This window comes from Oncorhynchus gorbuscha, linkage group LG14 (assembly GCF_021184085.1).
Source record: "Oncorhynchus gorbuscha isolate QuinsamMale2020 ecotype Even-year linkage group LG14, OgorEven_v1.0, whole genome shotgun sequence".
NCBI lineage: Eukaryota > Metazoa > Chordata > Actinopteri > Salmoniformes > Salmonidae > Oncorhynchus > Oncorhynchus gorbuscha.
In genome coordinates this window covers 49,392,617-49,416,176 of record NC_060186.1, presented here as the reverse complement: position 1 = coordinate 49,416,176, position 23,560 = coordinate 49,392,617, and the positions used below count along the sequence as shown (strand labels likewise).

The 23,560-nt window shown below is 42.4% G+C and overlaps 1 protein-coding gene across 1 annotated transcript; it reads left to right on the top strand.

Annotated features, from left to right (window-relative positions):
• The first annotated feature begins 21,975 nt into the window (after window positions 1-21,975).
• On the top strand, window positions 21,976-22,809 carry LOC123995530 (trace amine-associated receptor 1-like). The gene has a single exon (XM_046299168.1). The coding sequence runs from the start codon at window positions 21,976-21,978 to the stop codon at window positions 22,594-22,596; it is 621 nt and encodes a 206-aa protein (XP_046155124.1). The 3' UTR covers window positions 22,597-22,809.
• Window positions 22,810-23,560: the final 751 nt, after the last annotated feature.

The window sequence follows — 23,560 nt, the reverse complement described above, 5'->3', positions numbered from 1 at the left end:
GTTCGGCTAAAGAAGTGCATAATATATACGAATCCGGAGGATTACGACTCAAAGCAGCCCCAAGAAGGTACAACATCAGGAGAGGCAGCCCCCAAAGAAACCGAGGTAAGCGGCGTTGTTAACCCCGCCCAGATACCCCGAGGGCTGGTTCAACAATAAAAGGAGGGTCCTTAAAACCTACAGTTCTTAACCTACGCATTAACCATGGATATTCCTAACGCATACCCGAACTCCGAAACTGCCTGGGCTCCCGACACTAAGGATTGTATGCCTCGCAGCCCTACATTCTACTCCCCCCTGGCAAGACCCTCGACACCCCCTACATGTACACAACCTGAGGACGTGTTTGATGGGGTGGTCAGTACTATTTTTGTGGACACAATCAAGGCCTCAGTAGCCACGCTTTTAGATGTGGTGATTGGAGAATATATACGAGAAAAATGCATCGGTTGTGAGATTAATCACCCCAGCCAGCACAGGCATCCATGCCTATACGACCCCCCAAGATACTACTTCTTCAACAATTTTGAGGCGCTGGTGAAAAGACTTTGGTCCTGCCGGTTTATACCATCGCTGGTCAGAGCCCTGGAGGCTATGGGCCTTGTGCCGTCTATCCCCAGAGTTTACGGGGTAACCGAGGCATTCCTACATGAACTGAAGGAGGCGATTCACATACACGAGAAACTCAAAGAAATCCGACACACCCTGGTGGACGATAACAAATACCGGGAGGCTGTGGTGGCTGATGTGATGACTTTCTGGCTCAATAAACCCCAAGAGACCGAGTGACATTTTTGTTATTTAGATGTAGAGCAATGGGTAACTATGTGTATACGATGTTAGAGAGAATAAATAAATTTTTTCTTTTGAGAGAACTTACAAGTGTTATGCATCAAATTATTGAAAATAAAGTGAACAATGTCTCGTTCTACACAACCCACAATTCCGGGGCTAATGTAGAGCGTGTTTTGAAAATGTACCAAATCATGAATCATGTACGACATGCGGGCGGGTGTGTACAATGGACACAAATGGTAACCCAGCTTGGTGGTGATTCTGAAGAACTAGAAACAACCTTGTCTAAGATTTTACTTTATATGTTTGAAACACCCTTTAATTGTAACATGTATCATATTTGTTGTTTATATACTTTTATAGCGGATGTGTGTGTTGTAAAAATTCTGCGAAACAAACCTGTTAATCTAAACCAAATATACAAGGTTTTGCATGATTCGATCATAGAGAAAGGGGGGGGGGGGGCATGTATCCTGCAACGAATTCTGAATTGTCTGTATACGTAAAACATAATGTTTTCTTGAAAATAAAAAACCCAAAAAATGAAATGTTGTTGTTATTTGAAAGTGGCTCATTAACGTTATTGTTCCTCAGAGAGGCAAGAAGGATGGCAGAGCAGATTTTGAAAAACATTTATTATAATCCCTCTAACCCGGGGTCTTATGGGGGTAAGGAACGTTTACAGCGAGCTTTAGCCGAAGAAACAGGTCACAGGTTAAGCGAGGCTAAAGTGAATGAGTGGCTATCAGAGCAGGATGCGCACACTCTGCATAAGCCCGTAAGAAAACATTTTCCTTGAAATAGAGTTTTTTCTACCCACCCATTGTCCCAATTTCAGGCTGATCTATGTGACATGCAGGCCCTTGCAGATAAAAATGAAGGAAATCGCTACATGCTAACGGTCATAGATATTTTCTCTAAAATAGCTTTTGTCCGGGTCTTAAAAAATAAGAGCGGCGCTGAGGTGACCCGGGCATTTGCCTCTATCTTGAAGGAAGGAGGCGCCCCAAGAAAGTGCAGACCGATGGCGGAAAATAATTTTTTAATAAGACTTTTCAGAAACTCGTGAAAAAGCACAATTTAGTACATTTTGCTACAGGCTCGAATTTGAAAGCTTCAGTTGTTGAACGCTTTAACAGAACTCTGAAGGAGCGGATGTGACGCTATTTTACAGCTCACAACACGCATAGATATATCGATATAGTTCAAGATTTAGTAATTGGGTATAACAATAGTTATCATAAAAGTATAAGGATGAAACCCTCCGAGGTCTCTTCGGAAAACTCTTTTCAAGTCTTTAAAAATCTGTATGGTTTGCTCCCCCTTCGCCGTAAGACAAAAATACATTTTAAATTCATTGTGGGGGACTTGGTGCGTATATCAAAGTTGAGGGGTGTTTTCGATAAAAAATACGTGCAAGGATACAGTGACGAGCTTTTCACGGTTACAGAATGTCTGCCGCGCATACCCCCGGTCTACATATTAAAAGATTATGACGGGGAACTTATAGAGGGATCTTTTTATGAGCATGAATTACAGAAGGTAAAGGTGGGTAAAGACAAGGTGTTTCACGTAGATGACATTCTAGGTCAAAAGAGAGAGAAAGGTCAAAAATGGGTGCTGGTCCGCTGGAAAAACTGGGTATTAGAGAAGGATGTAGTGGAGGCATCTGGGGTTAATTTAAACCCTCATGCATGATAAAATACATCCTCATTCGGGTGTACACCAGAGGGCATAATGGAACACAGCGGCTTCTACTTGACTCTCCCCAGTAATGCATCCGCACATATATTTCGTAATAATCAGAGTTCTAATTATACAACCAATTTTCCAAAGCCTATAGAGTTATCAGAGGCCTGGGAAGTAGGTCTCAGCGAGATTACATACCCCCATAGCTGGTATAATATCAAAGATAAGGACCGGGAAACTTATTTCAAAAAGTAATCGGAACCTGCAAAATTTATTAAGGTTAAAAAAGGGTTCTATAGAACCGTCGACAGGCTCGTCTCCGAGTTGAATGAACGTCTATCGCAGAACAGTATGGAAATATTCCTGATGTACAACCCTATACATAAAAGGGTACAAATCTCAGGAGATGCTTCCGGGGGGATACAGACCGGAGGTAATTTAGCATACATGTTAGGGATGGGGCCCAATAAATGGACGTATGTGAGAGATAAATTATTCCCATTCCCCGCGGATATACATGCAGGATTTTACAACATATTTGTGTATACCGACATCATATCCTATAAAAGGGTCGGAGACAGCTGTGTGCCACTCCTGAGAACGGTTCATATAGATGGAAAGGATGGCGACATAGTCACTGTCACCTACGACCCAGCCACACTACGTACCTGTAAGCAAGAAATATATTGAAAACATTCTTGTTGAGCTTAAAACGGATCAGAACGAAAACATTGAATTTACTTATGGTAAAATGATTGTAAAACTCCACTTTAGACCCACCAAAACCTCTCTACATATATAATATTAGTATTATATATTTTATATATATAATACATCTAAATTAAAATTATGGAACACCAACATCTCGACCCTAACCGGTATGTCACATACTATGTGGATCAAGTGGGTAATGGGTTACCCGGCTATTATGGGTCCCCCACCATGTATGGTTCGGGGATCGGAGGGATATTTCGTAACCTCTTTAGGATGGTTTTACCGTTTATGAAGAGAGGCTTCAGCATAGCCAAACCGCATTTAAAATCAGCAGCAAAAAATATAGTAAGTGAGGTTGTCGCCAATGCTATGACCAGAAGGGCGTCACCAGATGTCGAGAGTCAAGAAGGCTCGGGGTTGATGATGTTGTCTCGAAGACCGAAATAGAGACCTCCGGGTATAAGGCGAAGGCTTGCGCCTAAAAAACGGAGGTTAACGGTTAAAAGAAACTCAGTCAAAGACGGGGTAAAGAGAGGAGGTCTGGACCAAAAACGGTAAAAAGAATACTCGGAAGTATTTTCTAAAAGAACAAGCACCATGGCTCTTTTACACCGCATGTCCTCTGAAGCTATAAAAACAGAGCTCGATCTTTTCCCGGCCCCCTTAACCCAACATTCAGTAGAGAGGTCCAGTTATGTGGACATAGCCCCACTCTCTGCCATTACAGACAACGGCCCCATAGAGTTTTTCATACCAGGCCACGGTGACAACTATCTGGACCTCAACAACACCTTGGTGCATTTGCGTCTAAAACTGACCAAAAGAGATGGTACTGATATTGCAAACGATGCCAAAGTGAGTCTCATTAATTACCCAGTGGCCACCATCTTCTCCCAAGTGGATGTGACTTTGGGGGAACGTCTAATCAGTCAAAGCAGTGCCACATACCCATACAGGGCCGTCATGGAATGCTTACTCAACTACTCTGAAGACACTCTCAAGACCCAATTCAGCGCAGGGCTTTTTAGCAAGGATACTGCAGGAGGCTCTATGGAATCGACAGACACATCCACCGGTGCAAATAAAGGACTGGCGGCACGGGCTCGCTACTGTGCAGAATCTCAAGAGTTTCATCTGCTAGGCCCTATACACTCTGACATTTTCTTTCAAGAACGTTTACTCTTAAATGCGGTTGATTTAAGACTAAAATTAACCAGGGCCAAGGATGAGTTTTACCTAATGTCTGCAACGGATGGGGACTTTAGCTTAAAAGTGTTGGGGGCCACGCTTTTTATTTAAAAAGTATCGGTATCTCCGGCAGTTCGTCTGGGTCACTCACAGGCTTTGCTGAAAGGAAATGCCCTTTACCCTCTCCAAAGAATTACCATGAAAACCTTTAGCATACCTGTGGGCAGCAGAATCTGCAGTCAAGAAAACCTATTTCTAGGCCCTTTACCGCGATACGTGGTTATAGGTTTGGTTGATCACGCCTCCAATACGGGCAGCTTAAATAAAAACCCATTTAATTTTCAACACTTCAATGCAGAGTATGTCGCTCTGTGTCAGGACGGACGCTCTGTGTCAGGTCCCTGCTAAGGCTTTCCAACCACAATTTAATAATAACATATCTGTGCGAGAATTTTACAATCTATTCCTGGCTACCGGGAGGCATCTAAAAGATCTCTCTTTACCTATTGAGAGAAATGATTTTGCAGAGGGTTACACAATGTATGCTTTCAATTTATCACCTGATGATGACACCTCAGGAAATCTTTCTGTGGTGTCCCAAGGTAACCTCAGGCTGGAAATGCGTTCCCGTACACCTTTAGCCTGTACCGTTAGCATGATTGTTTATGCCTGCTCTGATTCAATCTTGGAGGTGAATAGCCGAAGACAGGTTTTAGTAGATTATTATTAAGGATCGTTGAGCAAAGACATGAATACCCAAGAGTTGGAAGGGCTCATGAGCCGACTGATTGGAAAACAATTTTGCGGAGTGTTGGCTTGTGATGAATTACCTATGGAGAAATGGAAGAGGCGGCCTGCAATGTTTATTGTCAATACCCATCCTAAAAACATGCCGGGTGAACATTGGCTAGCTGTGACATTAGAAGAGGAAGGAGGAAGAAAAATCTCAACTTTTTTTGATTCCTATGGCTTTCCCCCCAGTTTTTCACATTTCCCCAAATCTATTAAAGAATTTCTGACCAAAAACGGCTCAAAGATATACTGCAACATCAAACAGGTGCAAGATAACCTTTCAACTACATGCGGTCAACACTGTGTATTCTACCTATGCCAAAGAGCCCGGGGAGTTTCTTTTGAAGATGTTATGTCTCTTTATAAGGATGATTTAAGAAGTAATGATAAAGTTGTAGCTTGTTTTGTTAGAAAATATCAAAAGTGTTCAAATGTGTATCCTTTAAGAATGTGTAATCAAGGCGTATGCTCACGCCAAATGTTTCAAGAATGCCACAAATGTTAAATTGCTTATTTTTTCAAATAAAATTTATTGAATTTAATCATAGTTATTCAAAAGTCATTCAAAAGTCTAACCACCCAGAGAGATCGGGATTAGGGAAAGGTCCGGAGGCGTTCAGGGGGGTAAATGGGTTATCGTCATTCATTTCATAAGGATGCGAGGGTTTTGGGGCATCTTTTGGGGTGCTGTATCTCGTTGAAGGTTTGTGTTTTAAAGAGTGAATCTGTTGCCGAATCTTATAGTTGGGTACACCCGAGAGGGGTATGTTGAGGAGGGCCAGGGCCTTAAGAAACTGAAGCCACCCTGGAGGTCTTCGGTCATCAGCAACCGTGGGCAGATGTGGTATTTTTAAGCAAGTCAAGTATATGTGAACCCTTGACAACAGCACCCTGAAGGATACACTCTCCTTTGTCGTTCCAAGTAGCTGCCCCATTTGAGTCTTTTAGCTTGTTCATAGTGTAGCTAACATTCTTCCTGTTATGTGCCGGAACATGGGTTAACAAGTCATGCATAACTTTATCTTCAACAGGCATTTGATCTTCAGACGGTAAGCTCGCAGGTACAGGCATTACAGGGGCGTGGCTCTCACTAGGCTCGTCATCTTTTAAAGAGTCCTGTAGGGAAATAGTTAAATGGCCTGTCTCTCTCTCCCCTTGTTTCACCAAGGACAAATACCTTTGCAAGAGGTTTGTGTATTTTTGGACCTTATCATAGGGGTTCAATCCTTTTTGATTCAAAATATCCTTCATGGCCTTATCCAAATCATTTTCCGGTGTTTGTCTGATATTTTCGGGAGCCCCTGCACTTGTTTTTTTAAGTCTATCCAACTCTTGTTTTGGCACCAGATACATTTTATTGGCCATCACCCTATATGTGTTCAACCACCACGTCGGGCTGCAATAAGGCTGGTGATGAAGGGCACTTAGTAAAGGTAGAATAAAACCGCCAGACTGTTGTATGCTATGTCGTTTCTTTTGAAGACTGACCCTTTTATTGGCAAAGAGCTTGATCGTGGTCTTTTGTCTCTTTAATTTGTTCAATTGTGTCAGGGTGAGTGGAATGCGTCCTTTGAGAATATTCAAAGCAATCTCACATAGGGATAATATGAGATCTGAAGAACAGTGACCCAAGATGGCCTTCCGTTCATTAGATGTAGCCCCAACTAGGCTTCTCAAGAGGGGCAAGTTTCTTTTTAAACGCAGAGACATAGCGGCTACTTTTTAGGAATGTACTCCCACGGGAACAGACCGGTTCGTAGCCTCAGGTGTTCTGGAGTATTTGCTTTTAAATCCACGATTAAATAAGAAAATGGCGATTTGGTAGCATCCTCATAGCTCTCCATAAAGTAGGATTTCCTTCCCGGGTACATCTGCTGAGCTAGAGTGTGAATTTGTAGTTTGTCTCTAGGATTTTTGAACAAAACCATGTAATTGGCGTTCAAACTGATGGTGCGGCAATTTTTACCTTGGTGAAACACATTCTGCACCAAGTAAAGCATGGACAGGTTTCTATGATGAGTATATTGGGTAAACGCTCGGGCAATTTCGGGATGTTCGCTACCTGCAAATAGCATATCGTCCAAAACCAACAGAATGTTTTTATGAGGAGGTAAAAGTTCATCATCAGACAGGGAATCAGGTATTCCTTCAACAAACTTGATTTTTATTGTCTTCAACAATTCATCATACAGAGGTTGATAACAAGAATAACACCACACAACATTATCAGGCTTTTGAGATAACACATGTTCAGAATTCTCTAAAATACTTTTTACAAACTATTTGAAGGCCCTGCGATTAAGGCCGAAAATGGTAGTTGCAACCGGGGGTCAAAACCTTCTACAGCAGTCATTATATCTTAAGCTTTAAGACACCCTGTAGCTTGTAGCATAAGTCAGTAGCCATAGGGCAATGTGGTCCCGTCAGGCAAAAGCACTCTCTTGTCACAGACAACCCTGAATCTTTTAGTGAGTGGGGCATTCCTCAGATGGAAGCCCTTTTTATCCCTATGAATCATTTTGTATGAGCTCAAAATCTCCAAGTCACTATTCCTGTCATTTAGGAACCCCTCGACCAAGCGTGTGATTGATTCCAAGTTTACCCGCTGGGCATTTTCATAGTTTTGAGTCACGCCTTTGGCTTTCAATACCACGTGATTCTTTTGAGTCCTAAAAGCATAGCTTTTGGGACCACAGGATGACCATTCTGTGATATGGTCAACCTCTGCGAGTTCACTCGTTAGTGGGGGACTCCAATCCCCCAGTTTGCTTACATAGACCACAGAGTCTGTGTCGTGGTAAAGTACCCGCCTCTGAAGCTGCTCCATGAGCTTGTACAGTTCAAGTCGGCCATAGGCCGTGGTAAATGCTGCAAGAAACACATTTACATTACCCGGGGGTAGAACCCACTTCTTGTTACGTTGCCATTGCACCAAGGCAATGTCTTCACTCAAGAATGAAAAATGTGAAATTTCGTATTGGTCCGAAAAAAACGAATTCCAAAAATTCTTCAGGGTCTTTAATAATCGACGTTGTTAGCATATTACACCTCTGCGCTAATTTGCCCCAAAGCGAATTTAAGTACAATTTCGACACATTTCGTTTGGTTTTGTTGACCTCTATTCTGTCAGGGTCAAGAAGGATGCCTTCTCTGTCATGATAGTCTTGAATGTACCTGTCTTTACTCTCTTGATCTGTGACCGATGCAGGATAGCCTGAAGCCATTTGCTTACATCTCAAGAAGGTCTTGATGTACTCTTTAAAAAGAGTGTCTGATTTCTTTGAAAAGTTCCATACTTCAAAGATTTTGGCCACACGATACCCCATCTCTAAAGCCTTAGAGAATTCAGCTGTGACCCATACACCTGTCAGTGCTCTTTCTTGATCGGTGTGATCACATGGGTTGTGTTGTATGTTTTCACTGCAGGTGCGACGAAGGGGAAAGAAAAGTTTTCCTTGAGGGCCCCTGTAAGGCAACACAGGTATAAACAAACCCCTTGGAGGGTAGACTGTTGCTTTGATCAGACCAAAATAGTTTTGAGGTAATTCAAAATCACAATGAATAATTTCCGAATGACCTATAGGATAGCATGAGGAACTCATTACATGCGGATAAAGGGATGTAAAATCTACATAGCCTATTGTCTCGTCGGGTTGCGCTACATACCTCAATGTCAAAGCATTTGTACGGCCGCCATACAAGGCCTGTCTTGGTTCCAGAGGTTCTGGGGTGTCAAAGCTGGAAAGGAAGGCTTGAACATGAGGATCAGACTTTTTGAGGGCTGTCCATTCGTGCTCCCACAAAACAACCACTTTTAGACCGTAAGTAGCCTGTAAAGAATCAACTTTGTCTTGAAACTTGGTACATTTCCCCAAAAGTCTTTTGGGTTAGGACACACATGTTCTGGGGCACAAAGCAAGATTTGCAACCATGGAAGAAACAACCGTTGTACTCATACACGGTCTCAACCCCGTCAATCTGGGTGTAGCCATCTACATGGTAAGAGCCAAATGCCTTCTCCCCACGATTCAAAGCATGTTGAATAAAAATGTCTTTATCCTGGGCCATATACTCTAACCATTGAATGGACCCACTAGAGTATGACTTGAATTGGCGTCGGTAGTTGTCAGGCGAAGGGATAGCTATAGAGGCTGTAGGCAGATAGTGTGTACGGTATGTTTTCATGCATGCCGATGCAATAGTTGTACAACTCCAGGGGTCAATGCCTGCATCTTTGATGACCTCTTCTCTGAATCTGAGGCATCCTTCACGAAGTATAACCACATCATTGTCACAGTATGATTCCATCTCTTTATGGAAATCAAAGGGGCCATGTCTTACTGTCTCGTACCACATCATGAATCTCTCACGCTCTTTGGGAGACATTTGATCACACCCGTACATTTCTGGGCTGGGATATGATCCGATATAATGTAGATTCTCCTCAGATGTGAAGAAGTGGGGGAACCAGCCTTTCACAGAGTTTTCAAAACCCAAGGCCTCTGGCATTTGAGCCAATCTCATGGGTAAGAAGCTTAAACTGTCAAACTGTCAATGTATCTCTGGTTGAAGGCTGGGTCTACAAAACACAAGATTTTACTACCTTGAGCTATGACACTGGGTGCCACGCCTTGCTGTATCAAGGGGTTCAGAAGAAGGTAAGAGTCGTAGGCTCTAGCATTGTGCGCTATAAACGTAAAGTTTCGGTACTGTGGTTTTCTAAAATGTTTTAGAAAGAGTAGTGCACAATTGGATCCTTCTTCAGACCACTTTTCCCCCTTGAATGTCATGGTAGATACAAAAATAGGCAAATGATCCCCCGATTGCTGATTTGTCTCAAAATCATAGAACACATATTTCTCTGAATGTTCATCTTCAGCCAAGGGCTGAATATAACACTCGTGTGGCACTTCTTGAACCACTTCAGCGTTTCTGCTTTTCAGAGGCCCTTTACAGATTGGACAATGTATGATTCCACAAACATGTGGTTTAGGGCTATCTATTTTAAGGCTGTAATTGCAATGACATTTTGGGCATTTCTTGTTAATGGCACAAATGCTTACAGATTTACAGGCCTTAGGGTGCCATGTTTCAATTTTGTGTTTATCGTAACAGTAGGTCGAACAACGTGCGATGGCAAGCCTCACAGGGTGTCAAGTTTAGGGTTTGCATAGGGCACTCTGCATCCTGACATACCGAACATTTATAACGGCACGAGTGCCCCCCTTTCGCCTTTCAGGTGTAGCCGGTATGGCATGATGGACACACATATGCTGCGCCTAAAAAGGCAGTGATGTTGGTAACGGCATAGTAATGTTCGTTTTGCACATAAAAGTACAGAATCTGAGGGTGCGGTTGGGGGTTGTTTTGGAACTTCAAGAGAGATGCATTAGCTCTACTGTGGTACAAAACCACAATCTTTATATTCAGAAAGTTTTCAAATTTGACAATGTCTGAGAATGCCACCCCTTCCTGTATCCCGAGACCCACCGCCGTTTGAATCTCTCTAGCCTTTTGCAATGCCGTCAGATCAGTACATCCTGGGTTAAGTAAATGCGCTAGGCCTATTGCAAAACATAGCTTATTATCGGGATTGTGAACGTTTATGAGGTAGGCCCTTTTATTGCTGATGATTTCTGACTGCATTAGGCTCTCAAACTTCCTTCTCTGCCCCCCGCCCCCCAGGGGTTGACGTATTATTTGCACTACAAGTTTGAGTGTCCGATCGGCTATGATGGCTAAATTTGACTGAACAAGGCGTTCTAGCAGCGCGGTAAATTGTTCAAGATCTGCTTCGCCATTGGGTAAAATAAGAGATACTGTGTTATGCAGGCTATCTCCACAAATTTCCAACTGTAAGACATCACGTGGTTCGCCATAATCTCTTGCCGTCTCTAACAGATCGTTTAGAGTGTCCATTATCATCATGTAAAATACCACATAGTCAAGATTCTGATTCAACCATAGGAAATTGAAAAACTGTCGAATCTCTGTATTGTTGAATTTATTTCTGTACACAACCCTGACACGTCTATCAAGACCATCTGCCTCCAGATTTATTAGACAATTTTCCAATTCCCCAAAAACATCTTGTGTCCTTTCAGACGCTGCGGTCCTGGGCGTTACTGGTTGTTCTATCGAGGTTGGGGTGGCCGGGGCCGAAATTGTTTGACTCTCGTTCATCCGATTAATTAAGGTTATGAGGGCTTCGGGAATCTGGGATAACATGTTTTCCTCAGGCGCCCCTGACTCGTTCATGCGATTAATCATTTCTAAGAGTTCGGCGGGAATCTGTGTTAATATGCTTTCATCTAACGTTCCTGACTCGTTCATACGTTTAATAACTTCTAGGAGTTCAGCTGGAATCTGGGATAAGAGGCTTTCAACTGTCTCCCCTTGTTGCGGTAGTTCTGCCATTTTTGGATAATTAAGGGTGTTCGTTTTTGGGGTCTTTCTGTAATGGTTGGTGTTACATGTATGATTTTAGCGTCTGTATTTGCGTTTTTTAATGGGGTTGCTGTTTAACATGCGTGGAATTGTTCTATGCCAGAATAACATATCGTCTCTGTACTGTCTCTCAATTAAATCCCCCAGTCATTTGTATAGCAAAACATTCCTCGATTTCAAAGCCCTGGAATATAATGTGAAAAACCTTTCTTGTTCGGCTGCAGGTACTGAGGCCGTAGAATTGACTGGGTCGATAAGGTTGGCCGCATCACAGAATAGCTGGTCGTCAACATCTGACATGTCATTAAAAACAGGTCTCTCGGGTGTTTCATGCTCGGGGCGCCGGAATCCCCCAGCTCTAGATGTATGTGGCCGTCTGTGCCGTTTTTCGCCGGGGCGGAGTCTGAATGAAAATAATACATACAAAATTACGTTATTAGATATAAAAAAATATTTGTTAGCTACATACAAATGTCAAATACCTTTCCGGTATAATAATATATATTAAAAAAAATATATATATATATTAACAATACATAGTTAAAATACCTCTGATTTTTTGGCGCTTGTTCTGACAAATTGAAGCTCCTGATGATCCTGAGGGCTCTAGACTTTTTCCCTCTAGCATTCCAGATTCTGCTGGGCCTGTCTCCGGGCAGTCTGAAAAAACATTATTTGTCCTTCTTTTAACATAGGCTATCAAAAGAGCTATAACTAATAAAAAGGCGTATAACTAATAACACAACTGTATAATGGTCTCATACCGTGTCCCTGGAGCGCCGGCTCGTGAAGCAGCAAGTTCCCTGCCCAACAGTAGTTTTCGGGTGGGCTTGATTCAGAGCAATGTACTTGGGCCACCGCTGCTCGTTGCCTGTTGGGGTCTGAAATATTTTGGGAGGGGGTCGATGTTCCCTGGATTCGCGGTGAGTTTGAAAAATCGCTCGTACAGAACAGTAGAATTGCATCAAAGTCCGGCGTGTCAGATGTCCATAACGCATCCTTTATCATTCCTGGCTGTATGTCGGCTGTAAATACATAAAATAGTTTTTAAAATAGTACACCCTATTTTTTTTATTTTTATATATAAATATTATTGGGTATGTGTTTAATTATAAGGACTTACAACGAAAAAATGCCGCTGGTGATTGCCTGCCTGACTTTTGCTCCTGTGAACCCCCCTCATGTTGTTCCAGATCTGGTAAATCGCGTAAAAGCTGCGTAAATGTCGGGGATCCTAAACAACGTTAGACAATATTAACAGTTATACGCTATATCTACACTTTTTTAAACCTATATTGGCCTTTTGGCCTGAAATACGCAAATAAATAGGGGTTAATATTACAAAAATATTCAAACAAATTTTAAAATATGTTTTTCATTTACTCACCTCCAGAAATATCCATTATGAGAGATTCACTTATTCAGAATATATATATTTTTTAATCTGTCCGTGCAGCTCAATATTCGGGCCTGTATGTTTGCGCTAAAGCAATGCTAACAGCGTTAAAAGTTCTGTCCCTAACTATCTAAAAGTACGGAATGAGTTTCGGGAGATGTATGCAGCACCACGGGAGATGTCTGTTTTAGAGACCCAAAAGGCTTTGAATTCAAAGAACCATTCTGTCTGCATTGGGTTTGCTAGGATCCCTGTGCGTTGATTAGATATCAGTGTTTAACCCCGGGCGGTCGGCCAATATCTTGACAGGCCATATGACGGATAATGCAAACCTTGGTTTCAAACGATTCTCTACAGATAGAGCTCTGGGACCCCGTGTTGAACCCACACCTTAGGGTTTTTGAAACACACACACACACCCACTCCTGTTGCTACGTCACAAGCCCACTCACGCACACCCCCGGATTCTCTAGGGCTTTTACTTTGCAACAGAGCTGGAAGATGTTGTTAAATAGGCTTTCCCATAGTTAAAGGGTGAGATACCATTTTTTAAATTCCTTTTATTGAATTCCAAAATATTTCGTACAACCTTTAAGACATGTTTGAATTAAGTAACACATTTGAATAATATTTAAACATGCATCACACGTGTTTTATGTAAAAAACCTTGGAGGCCGGTCTTTGTACATTATTACAAACTTTAATAAAACGTAATGTTCATAACATACCCTTGTAGGAATAGACTATAAAATAATACATGTTTTTTCAGATCTTACAGTTGTCTGCTGAACATTATCCGTTTCCAATTCCCCATCGCAAAGTCTTTTCCCCACTCCGTCGAAGCTCTGTCCACTTTCCATCCAGGGAAAGATCCGCCTTCGACCTCGTTGGTCCTCGGCCATCGCCGTAATTGTTCACGATTTTTGAAAAGACTGTCCAGCTTATTCATCAGGGTTCGGGAAATGTGGTAATCGCGGCATTTAAAACTGAACATTATTTGAAAAAAATGTACATCCTTGCATGCTTTGGAGGATACATATGAACTGTCCGTTTTCGTAGCATTTGCACTATCAAATTGTTCACATGCTAAAATTGTCACTCTGGAGTCCGGGGTATACGCCATTGAAGTGACTCTTAGGGCCATCAGATCATTTCGTCCACAGACTTGTTCTTCCAACGCATATCCGGGCAGCCTTGAAGCACTCAGGGCGCGTTCCATTTGACACAAAGCTAGCCTTATTTTAAGCCATTCTCGCATCCTTAGCGCTGGAGAAAAAGGCTCGGGTTCTGCCCAATAAAAGGGTTGGGACACGCTGTCTGTGAATATCTTAACCGTAGATTCCTCCGGGTTGAATATGTACGAAATATGTCCCTCGCTTGTACACAAAAATCCTTTAAAACATTCTGGAGCCTCAAGCAAAACATCCTCCAGGCCTTTGGCGTTGGATTCATGACATGAGCTGCAGAGCACTCCGAGAATTCCCCTTGTAGACATATTTTAGATGTTTAATATTCAGGTCTTAAAAATGGCTTGTTCTGGACATTTATAATGCCTATGCCCCAAATCCATAACCCAGGACATTCCTGCTTCATAGATAACAACCATAAGGGAGATAAAGCTGGGGGGTGGGGGACATACACGGTCCCAAAAGTTCAAACACTCAACCCCCACCCTCCCCAGTTCAACAAGCCCCCCTAGACATCATGCACCATGACTACTTCAAAGCATACCATAGAGATATAAAATAACACACACCTTCTAACACGTGACCACATGAACAGGGGGGACGGGCCGGAGGCCCATATTCAGACATGTACACGTCATCATGACGTACGGTCATCAATCAATCACTTTGACCCGTGCCGTCTACTGTATTCTCTCTTACATCCCCATTAGTGAGCATTTCTGCTTAGGTGGATGGATTATCTTGGCAGACAGGTGTGGCATATCAAGAAGTTGATTAAACAGCATGGTCATTACACAGGTGCACCTTGTTCTGAGGACAAGGCCACTCAAAAATGTGAAGTGGTCACACAACAAAGTGCCAAAGATGTCTCAAGTTTTGAGTGAGTGTGCAATTGGTATGCTGGCTGCAGGAATGTCCACCAGAGCTGTTGCCAGAGAAATGCCCCAACCTGCTTGCCCTGGTCTCACTTATCATCTGTTTATTTCCTAACCTTATATTTGTTAGTTCCCTCGCTCTGTTCCCCGCTGCTGCATTGTATTGTTTTTGTATTGGTTTGCTGACTCTGTTCCTGTCTCGTTCCATGTCTGTTATTTATTCAATGTTTTACTCCCCGTACCTGCTTCGTCTCTCCAGCGTCAACTCATGTGACAGAGAGCCTAAGCACTTCTCCAGTGTTTCCCCAGATCAAGTTTGAAGACATTTCCGGATCTTTTGTCAGAACAGGCCTTACATAAACGTTTTCCCACTGGCACATTTTCTGGCTGGCGCCCGCATTGCCTTCATTGTTGTTTTCCTTACAAATAATAACTTTGGACATGTGTGTGTTCCTATCAAAGTAAGTGCCTTATTTTCTGTATATTGTGTTGTCGTTTCTACTGTAGCATACCGCATGTATATATGGAGCATAATGTATTTACTGTTTAATTCACATGTTTTCAAGTACTGGTGACAAATCACATTTTGATTCTTGCATTCCCTTTTTTGAGAAGGTTGTGCTGAAAAGAAAACCTGAATAGAAATAAACATTTGTATTAAATCACAAAACTATAATAACCTGCTTTGAACTCCTGGAGACAGTTGTTGCCAAGGCCAACCGTCTTAGTGACCTTAATGCACTCTCAGTTCATCCTTCATGTACTTAGTTTGCCCACCGACTAATCCAAGTTTATGATACGTCCTAACCCAGCGTTCTTTCCATCGTTTTCATTAATGGTTCTGGAAGGGAGGGCTGCTGTTTTATGGGCTCCAAACCAACTGTGCTAGTTTGTTTGTTTTTTCGCATTGTTTGTAACTTATTATGTACTTAAAGTTGCTGCTACCATCTCTTATGACCGAAAATAACTTCTGGACATCAGAGTAGCGATTACTCACCTCGAACTGGACAAATCCTTTTTCTTTAATGAGTCCAATGTGAAGAATATACTGCTTTCCGGAGAACAGGTCCAAATCCACATAATTAATGTGAAGAAAAGGCAGAGAGAATGAGGGAGAAGGTTAGGACACCTTGTTAAGATTCGTACACGAGTGAGTAAATCGCCATTACCATCGGTTCTATTACCATCGTTTTTTTCTGTGTATCGCCAGGAAAGAGTAGCTACGTCTGGTAGAAGTCATGAGGTACTGCTCACCAGAAGTAGAGTATCTCATGATAAGCTGTAGAGTACACTATCTAACAAGTGAGTTCTCATCTATATTAATCGTAGCCGTGTACATACTACCACAAAACGATGCTGGCACAAAGACCGCACTCAACGAGCTGTATAAGGCCATAAGCAAATAATTTAATTCTCATCAAGAAACAGTGCTTTTTACCTCATCTCTACCAGCATGTCACATGTGCAACCGGAGGAAAACATTTTTGAGACCACCTTTACTCCACACACAGACAAGCATACAAAGCTTTCCCTCACCTTCCATTTGGCAAATCTGACCATAACTCTAACCTCCTGATTCCTGATTACAAGCATAAATGAACGCAGGAAGTACCAGTGACTCGTTCCATACGGGAGTGGTCCGATGACAAGGATGCTACGCTACAGGACTGTTTTGCTAGCACAGACTGGAATATGTTGCATGATTCAGACGCTTATAAGAAATCCCGCTATGCCCTCAGACGAACGATCCAACAGGCAAAGCGTCAATATAGAACTAAGATTGAATCAAACTACACCGGTTATGATGTTTGTCGTATGGAGCAGGGCATGCCAACTATTACGGACTACAAAAGGAAACCCAGCTGTGAGCTGCCCAGAAACGCGAGCCTACCAGACGAGGTAAATGCCTTTTATGCTTGCTTCGAGGTAAGCAACACTGAAGCATGCATAAGAGTACCAGCTGTTCCGGATGATTGTGTGATCACGCTCTCCATAACCAATGTGAGCTAGACCTTTAAAAGGGTCACCATTCACAAGGCCGCAGGCCAGACTGATTACCAGGGTGTGTACTCAGAGCATGTGCAGACCAACTGGCAAGTGTCTTCACTGACATTTTCAACCTCTCCCTGACCGAGTCTGTAATACCCACATGTTCCAAGCAGACCATAGTCCCTGTGCCCCGTAGCACTCAGTAGGTAGCCATGAAGTGCTTTGAAAGGCTGGTCATGGCTCACATGTTGATGTGAGTAACCTGTAACAAACTTATTTCCCCCTTTCCTGTTTTTTTTTCCCATCATCCCGGAAACCCTAGACCCACTCCAATTCACATACCGCCCCAACAGATCCACAGATGATAGAATCTCAATCGCACTCCATACTGCCCTTTCCCACCTGGACAAAAGGAACACCTATGTGAGAATGCTGTTCATTGACTACAGCTCAGCGTTCAACACCATAGTGCCCACAAATCTCATCACTAAGCTAAGGATCCTGGGACTGAACAACTCCCCCTGTAACTGGATCTTGGACATCCTGAGGTGCCGCTCCCAGGTGGTAAGGGGAGGTAACAACACATCTGCCATGCTGATCCTCACCATCGGTTGGCCTCAGGAGTGCGTGCTCAGTCCCCTCCTGTATTCCCTGTTCACCCACGACTATGTGGCCAAGCACAACTCCAACACTATCATTTAGTTTGCTGATGACACAACAGTGGTAGTCCTGATCACCGACAACGATGAGACAGCCTATAGGGAGGAGGTCAAAGACCTGTCAGTGTAGTGCCAGGCAAACAACCTCTCCCTCAATGTGAGCAAGATAAAGGAGAAAGGTAATTTACATTTACATCAACGGGGCAGAAGTGGAGCGGGTCGAGAATTTCAAGTTCCTTGGTGTCAACATCACCAACAAACTATCATGGTCCAAACACACCAAGACAGTGTTGAAGAGGGCACTACAACACCTTTTCCCCCTCCGGAGACTTAAAACAAAAAAGTTCTACAGTTGCACTATCGAGAGCATCCTGACCGGTTGCATCACCACCTGGTATGGCAACTGCTCGGTATCTGACCGTAAGGCACTACAGAGGGTAATGCGTACGGCCCAGTACATCACTAGGGCCAAGCTTCCTGCCATCCAGGGCCTCATGTTTCGGAGGACTCGTGACTCGACCTTTGCCTCTCCCAAGCCAATTGGGGAGTTGCAGCGATGAGACAAGATCGTAATTGGAAAAAAGGGGGTCAAATAAAAAGTGTTTAGAAACATATTCTATTCCTATTTACAATAAAAGTGACTCCAAAATGACACAATACATTATTTACCATTCATTTCTATTGGGCACAAAATAACGTGGAACACAACCGTAAAAAAACAGCAAATGCATCCAACAAATTATAGTCACAAGCAATGTAGTCATTGCGTGCTGTGAATATGAGATCAAAAACCTAACTTCTAACTACTTTAAGACACATAAGTGAATTTGTCCCAAAACTTTTGGAGCTCGCTGTATGTCTAAAATCAATATTGACAAAGTATCGGGAATAAAGGTAAGACCCATATGCAGACTGTCGAAATAACAATGTGTATTATAGCAACAGGGGCAGGCAACGACAGGTCAAGGCAGGCAGGGGTTGAGAATCCAGTAGGGGCAAAGGTATAGGGTATAGGGGCAAAGGTACAGGATGGCAGGTGGGCTCAGGGTCACGACGGGCAGAGTAATCGGGCAGGCGGGCTCAGAGTGGTCCTCTGTAGCTCAGTTGGTAGAGCATGGCGCTTGTAACGCCAGGATAGTGGGTTCAATCCCCGGGACCACCCATATGTAGAATGTATGCACACATGACTGTAAGTCGCTTTGGATAAAAGCGTCTGCTAAATGGCATATATTATTATATTATAGACAGGACAGACAAGGGTCAAAAGCAGGGAGGCGAGAAAAAGAGAGACTGGGGAAAAGCAGGAGCTCAGAAAAACTCTGGTTGACTTGACAAACAAGATGAACTGGCAACGGACAAACAGAGAACACAGGAATAAATACATAGGGGATAATGGGGAATATGGGTGACACCTGGAGGGGGTGGAGACAATCACAAGGACAGGTGAAACAGATCAGGGTGTGACACAAAGAAGTGTGACATTTGCCTTGCTCTCAGTTCTATATTAAACAATATCAGACACAGGTTTGTAATCCAGTTGGCCCCAAAACATTAAATCAACCTATGTCCACAAGTAGGAGTTAGCCTCTCCTCTCCCATATCTTATACATACTGTACCTACATACATACATACATACATACAGTTGAAGTCGGAAGTTTACATATACTTAAAACCTCTTGAGGATAGGGGCAGAATTTTCACTTTTGGATAAATAGCGTGCCCAATTTCAACTTCCTGCTACTCCTGCCAAGAATATAAGATATGCATATTATTCATAGATTTGGATGGACAACACTCTGAAGTTTCTAAAACTGTTTGAATCATGTCGGTGAGTATAACATAACTTATGTAGCAGGCAAAACCCCAAGGACTAACTGTTCAGATTATTATTTTATTTTTTTCATTCTGTATTGACAACATTGTCTTTGTCATTGGCTATTTAAACTGTTTAACTTTGGTCAAACGTTTCGGGTAGCCTTCCACAAGCTTCCCACAATAAGTTGGGTGAATTTTGTCCCATTCCTCCTGACAGAGCTGGTGAAACTGAGTCAGATTTGTATGCCTCCTTGCTCGCACGTGCTTTTTCAGTTCTGCCCACAAATGTTCCATGGGATTGGGGTCAGAGCTTTGTGATGGCCACTCCAATACCTTGACTTTGTTGTCCTTAAGCCATTTTGCCACAACTTTGGAAGTATGCTTGGTGTTTTGTCCATTTGGAAGATCCAATATATCCACATAATTTTCCTGACACATGATGCCAACTCTTTTGTGAAGTGCACCAGTCCCTCCTGCAACAAAGCACACCCACAACGTGATACTGCCACCCCCGTGCTTCACAGTTCAGATGGTGTTCTTCGGCTTATGAGCCTCCCCATTCTTCCTTCAAACATAACGATGGTCATTATGGCCAAAAGGTTCAATTTTTGTGTCATCGGACCAGAGGACATTTTTCCAAAAAGTACGATCTTTGTCCCCATCTGCAGTTACAATCCATAGGCTGGCTTTTTAATGGCGGTTTTGGAACAGTGGCTTCTTCCTTGCTGAGATGCCTTTCAGGTTATGTCGATATAGGACTTGTTTTACTCTGGATATAGATACTTCTGTACCAGTTTCCTCCAGCATCTTCACAAGGTCCTTTGCTGTTGTTCTGGGATTTATTTGCACTTTTCACACTAAAGTACGTTCATCTCCAGGAGACAGAACGCGTCTCCTTCCTGAGCGGTATGATGGCTGCGTGACCCCATGGTGTTTATACTTGCGTACTATTGTTTGTACAGATGAACGTGGTACCTTCAGGTGTTTGGAAATTACTCCCAAAGATGAAGGAGACTTGTGGAGGTCTACAATTTTTTTTCTGGGGTCTTGGCTGATTTCTTTTGATTTTCCCATGATGTCAAGCAAATCGTCACTGAGTTTGAAGGTAGGCCTTGAAATACATCCACAGGTATCGGTCTGTAAACAATTGTTGGAAAAATGTCCTAACTGACTTGCCAAAACTATAGTTTGTTAACAAGAAATTTGTGGAGTGGTTGAAAAACGAGTTTTAATGACTCCAACTTAAAAACCTCTTATGGATATGGGTGATGCTAGCGTCTCAACTGGCCAGTTGCCAGGGGAAATGCAGAGCGCCAGATTCAAATAAAATGCTATAAAATTCAAACTTTCATTAAATCACCCATGTAAGATACTCAGTTAAAGCTACACTCGTTATGAATCCAGCCAACATCAGATTTTTAAATTGCTTTTTGGTGAAAGCATAAGAAGCTATTATCTGATAGCATGCACCCATATGCACCAGCAGTAAACAAAGGAGCTAGCGTAGCAGGCGCTGCACAAAACGCTGAAATAAAATATAAAATATGCATTAACTTTGACGAGCTTCTTTTGTTGGCACTCCAATATGTCCCATAAACATCACAATTGGTTCTTTTGTTCGATTAATTCTGTCCATATATATCGAAAATGTCCATTTATAAAGCGCGTTTGATCCAGAAAAAAACAGCTTACCAAAACACAACGTCACTACAAACATTTCCAAAAGTTGTCTATAAACTTTGCCAAAATATTTCAACCTACTTTTGTAATACAACGTTAGGTATTTTAAAACGTTAATAATCGATCAAATTGTAGATGGGGCAATCTGTATTCACTACAGGAACGAAACCAAACCAGCATTGCTGTTCACGTCTTGCGCAACTCACAAATGTGTCCCCAGTTCCCGAGTTGGCCTACTTATTCAATGCACAAAGGAATAACCTCAACCATATTCCAAAGACTGGCGACATCGTGTGGAAGCGGTAGGATCTGAAAATGGGTTCCTATTAAAGGCAATGCTACCAAATACTAATTGAGTGTATGTAAACTTCTGACCCACAGAGAATGTGATGAAAGAAATAAAAGCTGAAATAAATAATTCTCTACTATTTTTCTGACATTTCACATTCTTAAAATGAAGTGGTGATCCTAACTAACCAAAAACAGGGAATTTTTACTAGGATTAAATGTCAGGAATTGTGAAAACCTGAGATTAAATGTATTTGTCTAAGGTGTATGTAAACTTCTGACTTCAACTGTACACACACACACACACACACACACACACACACACACACACACACACACACACACACACACACACACACACACACACACACACACACACACACACACACACACACACACACACACACACACACACACACACACTCTTAAAATGTAAAGGTAAATCCTGATAATGCCCTGAATGGAACTGGCCTTTAAAGGTAAATTGGGCTACAATGCGAAACTTCTGAAACTTGTTCTGATTATGATGCTGGTCGTCTGGACTGGTTCTGCTATAGTAGTGTTTGGTATAGTATTTTTGGAGCTCAGTATCTGGGGCATGGAGGATGTTTACTATAATAATGTTGCCTGTGAGGGAGAATGTATTTTCTTTCAAAACAAAGCATCGAGTACTGCGTCTTTGGTTCTCTCATTCTACATCCCAGGAGTAGGGATGCTTAGCATCTACCTAAAGATTTTCCTAGTAGCACAGAGACAGGCACGCTCAATTCAGGGTACAACCAATCAGAACTCAGTAGGCAAATCACAGAGGAAGGCCACCAAAACACTTGCTATCATTATGGGTGTATTTCTATCATTCTGGACACCCTTTTTTGTCATCAACAGCATTGATCCTTTTATTAATTACTCTACCCCACCAGTTTTGTTTGAAACACTTGTATGGATTGGCTATTTTAATTCAGCTATTAATCCCATGGTGTATGCATTCTTTTACAGTTGGTTCAGGAGGGCATTTAGAATTATAATTTCTGGTCAAATATTTCAACCTGACTCTTCAGAAATACAATTGTTTTTAGAATAAGTACAGTGAGCTCCAAAAGTATTGAGACAGTTTTGTTGTTTTGGCTCTGTAATCCAGCACTTTGGATTTGAATTGTGATTTCATTTGAGGATATTTTGATCCATATTGGGTGAATTGTTTAGAAATTACAGCTCTTTTGTACATAATCCCCCATTTTACTAAAACAAAAGTATTTGAGCGAATTCACCTTTGTGTGGATTAGAGTAGTAAAAAGGTAGGTTTTTGTTCCCATATTCATTGCACGCAACAATGACTACATCCAGCTTGGGACTCTACAAATTATATTAATAGAAATTAATGGTAAATAATGTATTGTGTAATATTGGTGTCACTTTTACTTTAAATTATGAGTGAGAAAGTTACAGAGGGATCCCACACAACTATCATACACCCAACACATGCTAACCTCCCGTTATTGTAATGGTGCGAGGTTAGTATGTCTTGAGGGTATGATATTTGTGCGTTTAACTTTCTCACTCATCATTATTCACAATTCATTCAGGATTATCCGTAATCATGATAGCATTAATGTAGAAGTGTTTCGAAACGGGCCTCCTGAGTGGCACAGCGGTCTAAGGCACTGCATCACAGTGCTTGAGGCATCACAGTGTTTGAGGCGTCACTGCAGACCCGGGTTCGATCCCAGGCTGTTACAACCGGGGGACCCATAGGACGGCACACACCTCCCCCCGGGTTAGGGGAGGGTTTGCCCAGGGGGGAACTTTACTTGGCTTATCAAGCTCTAGTGACTGACTCTGGTCATCAGTTGAAGGGTGTTTTCTGCAACACACTGGTGCAGCTGGCTTCTAGGTTAAGTGGACGGGTGTTAAGAAGCACGGTTTGGCAGGTCATGTCAACCTTCGCCTCCCGAGCCCATTGGGGAGTTGCAGCGATGAGACAAGATCGTAATTGGGGAGAAAAGGGAGTAAACTATAACCACAAAATAAGTGTTTAGAAACATATT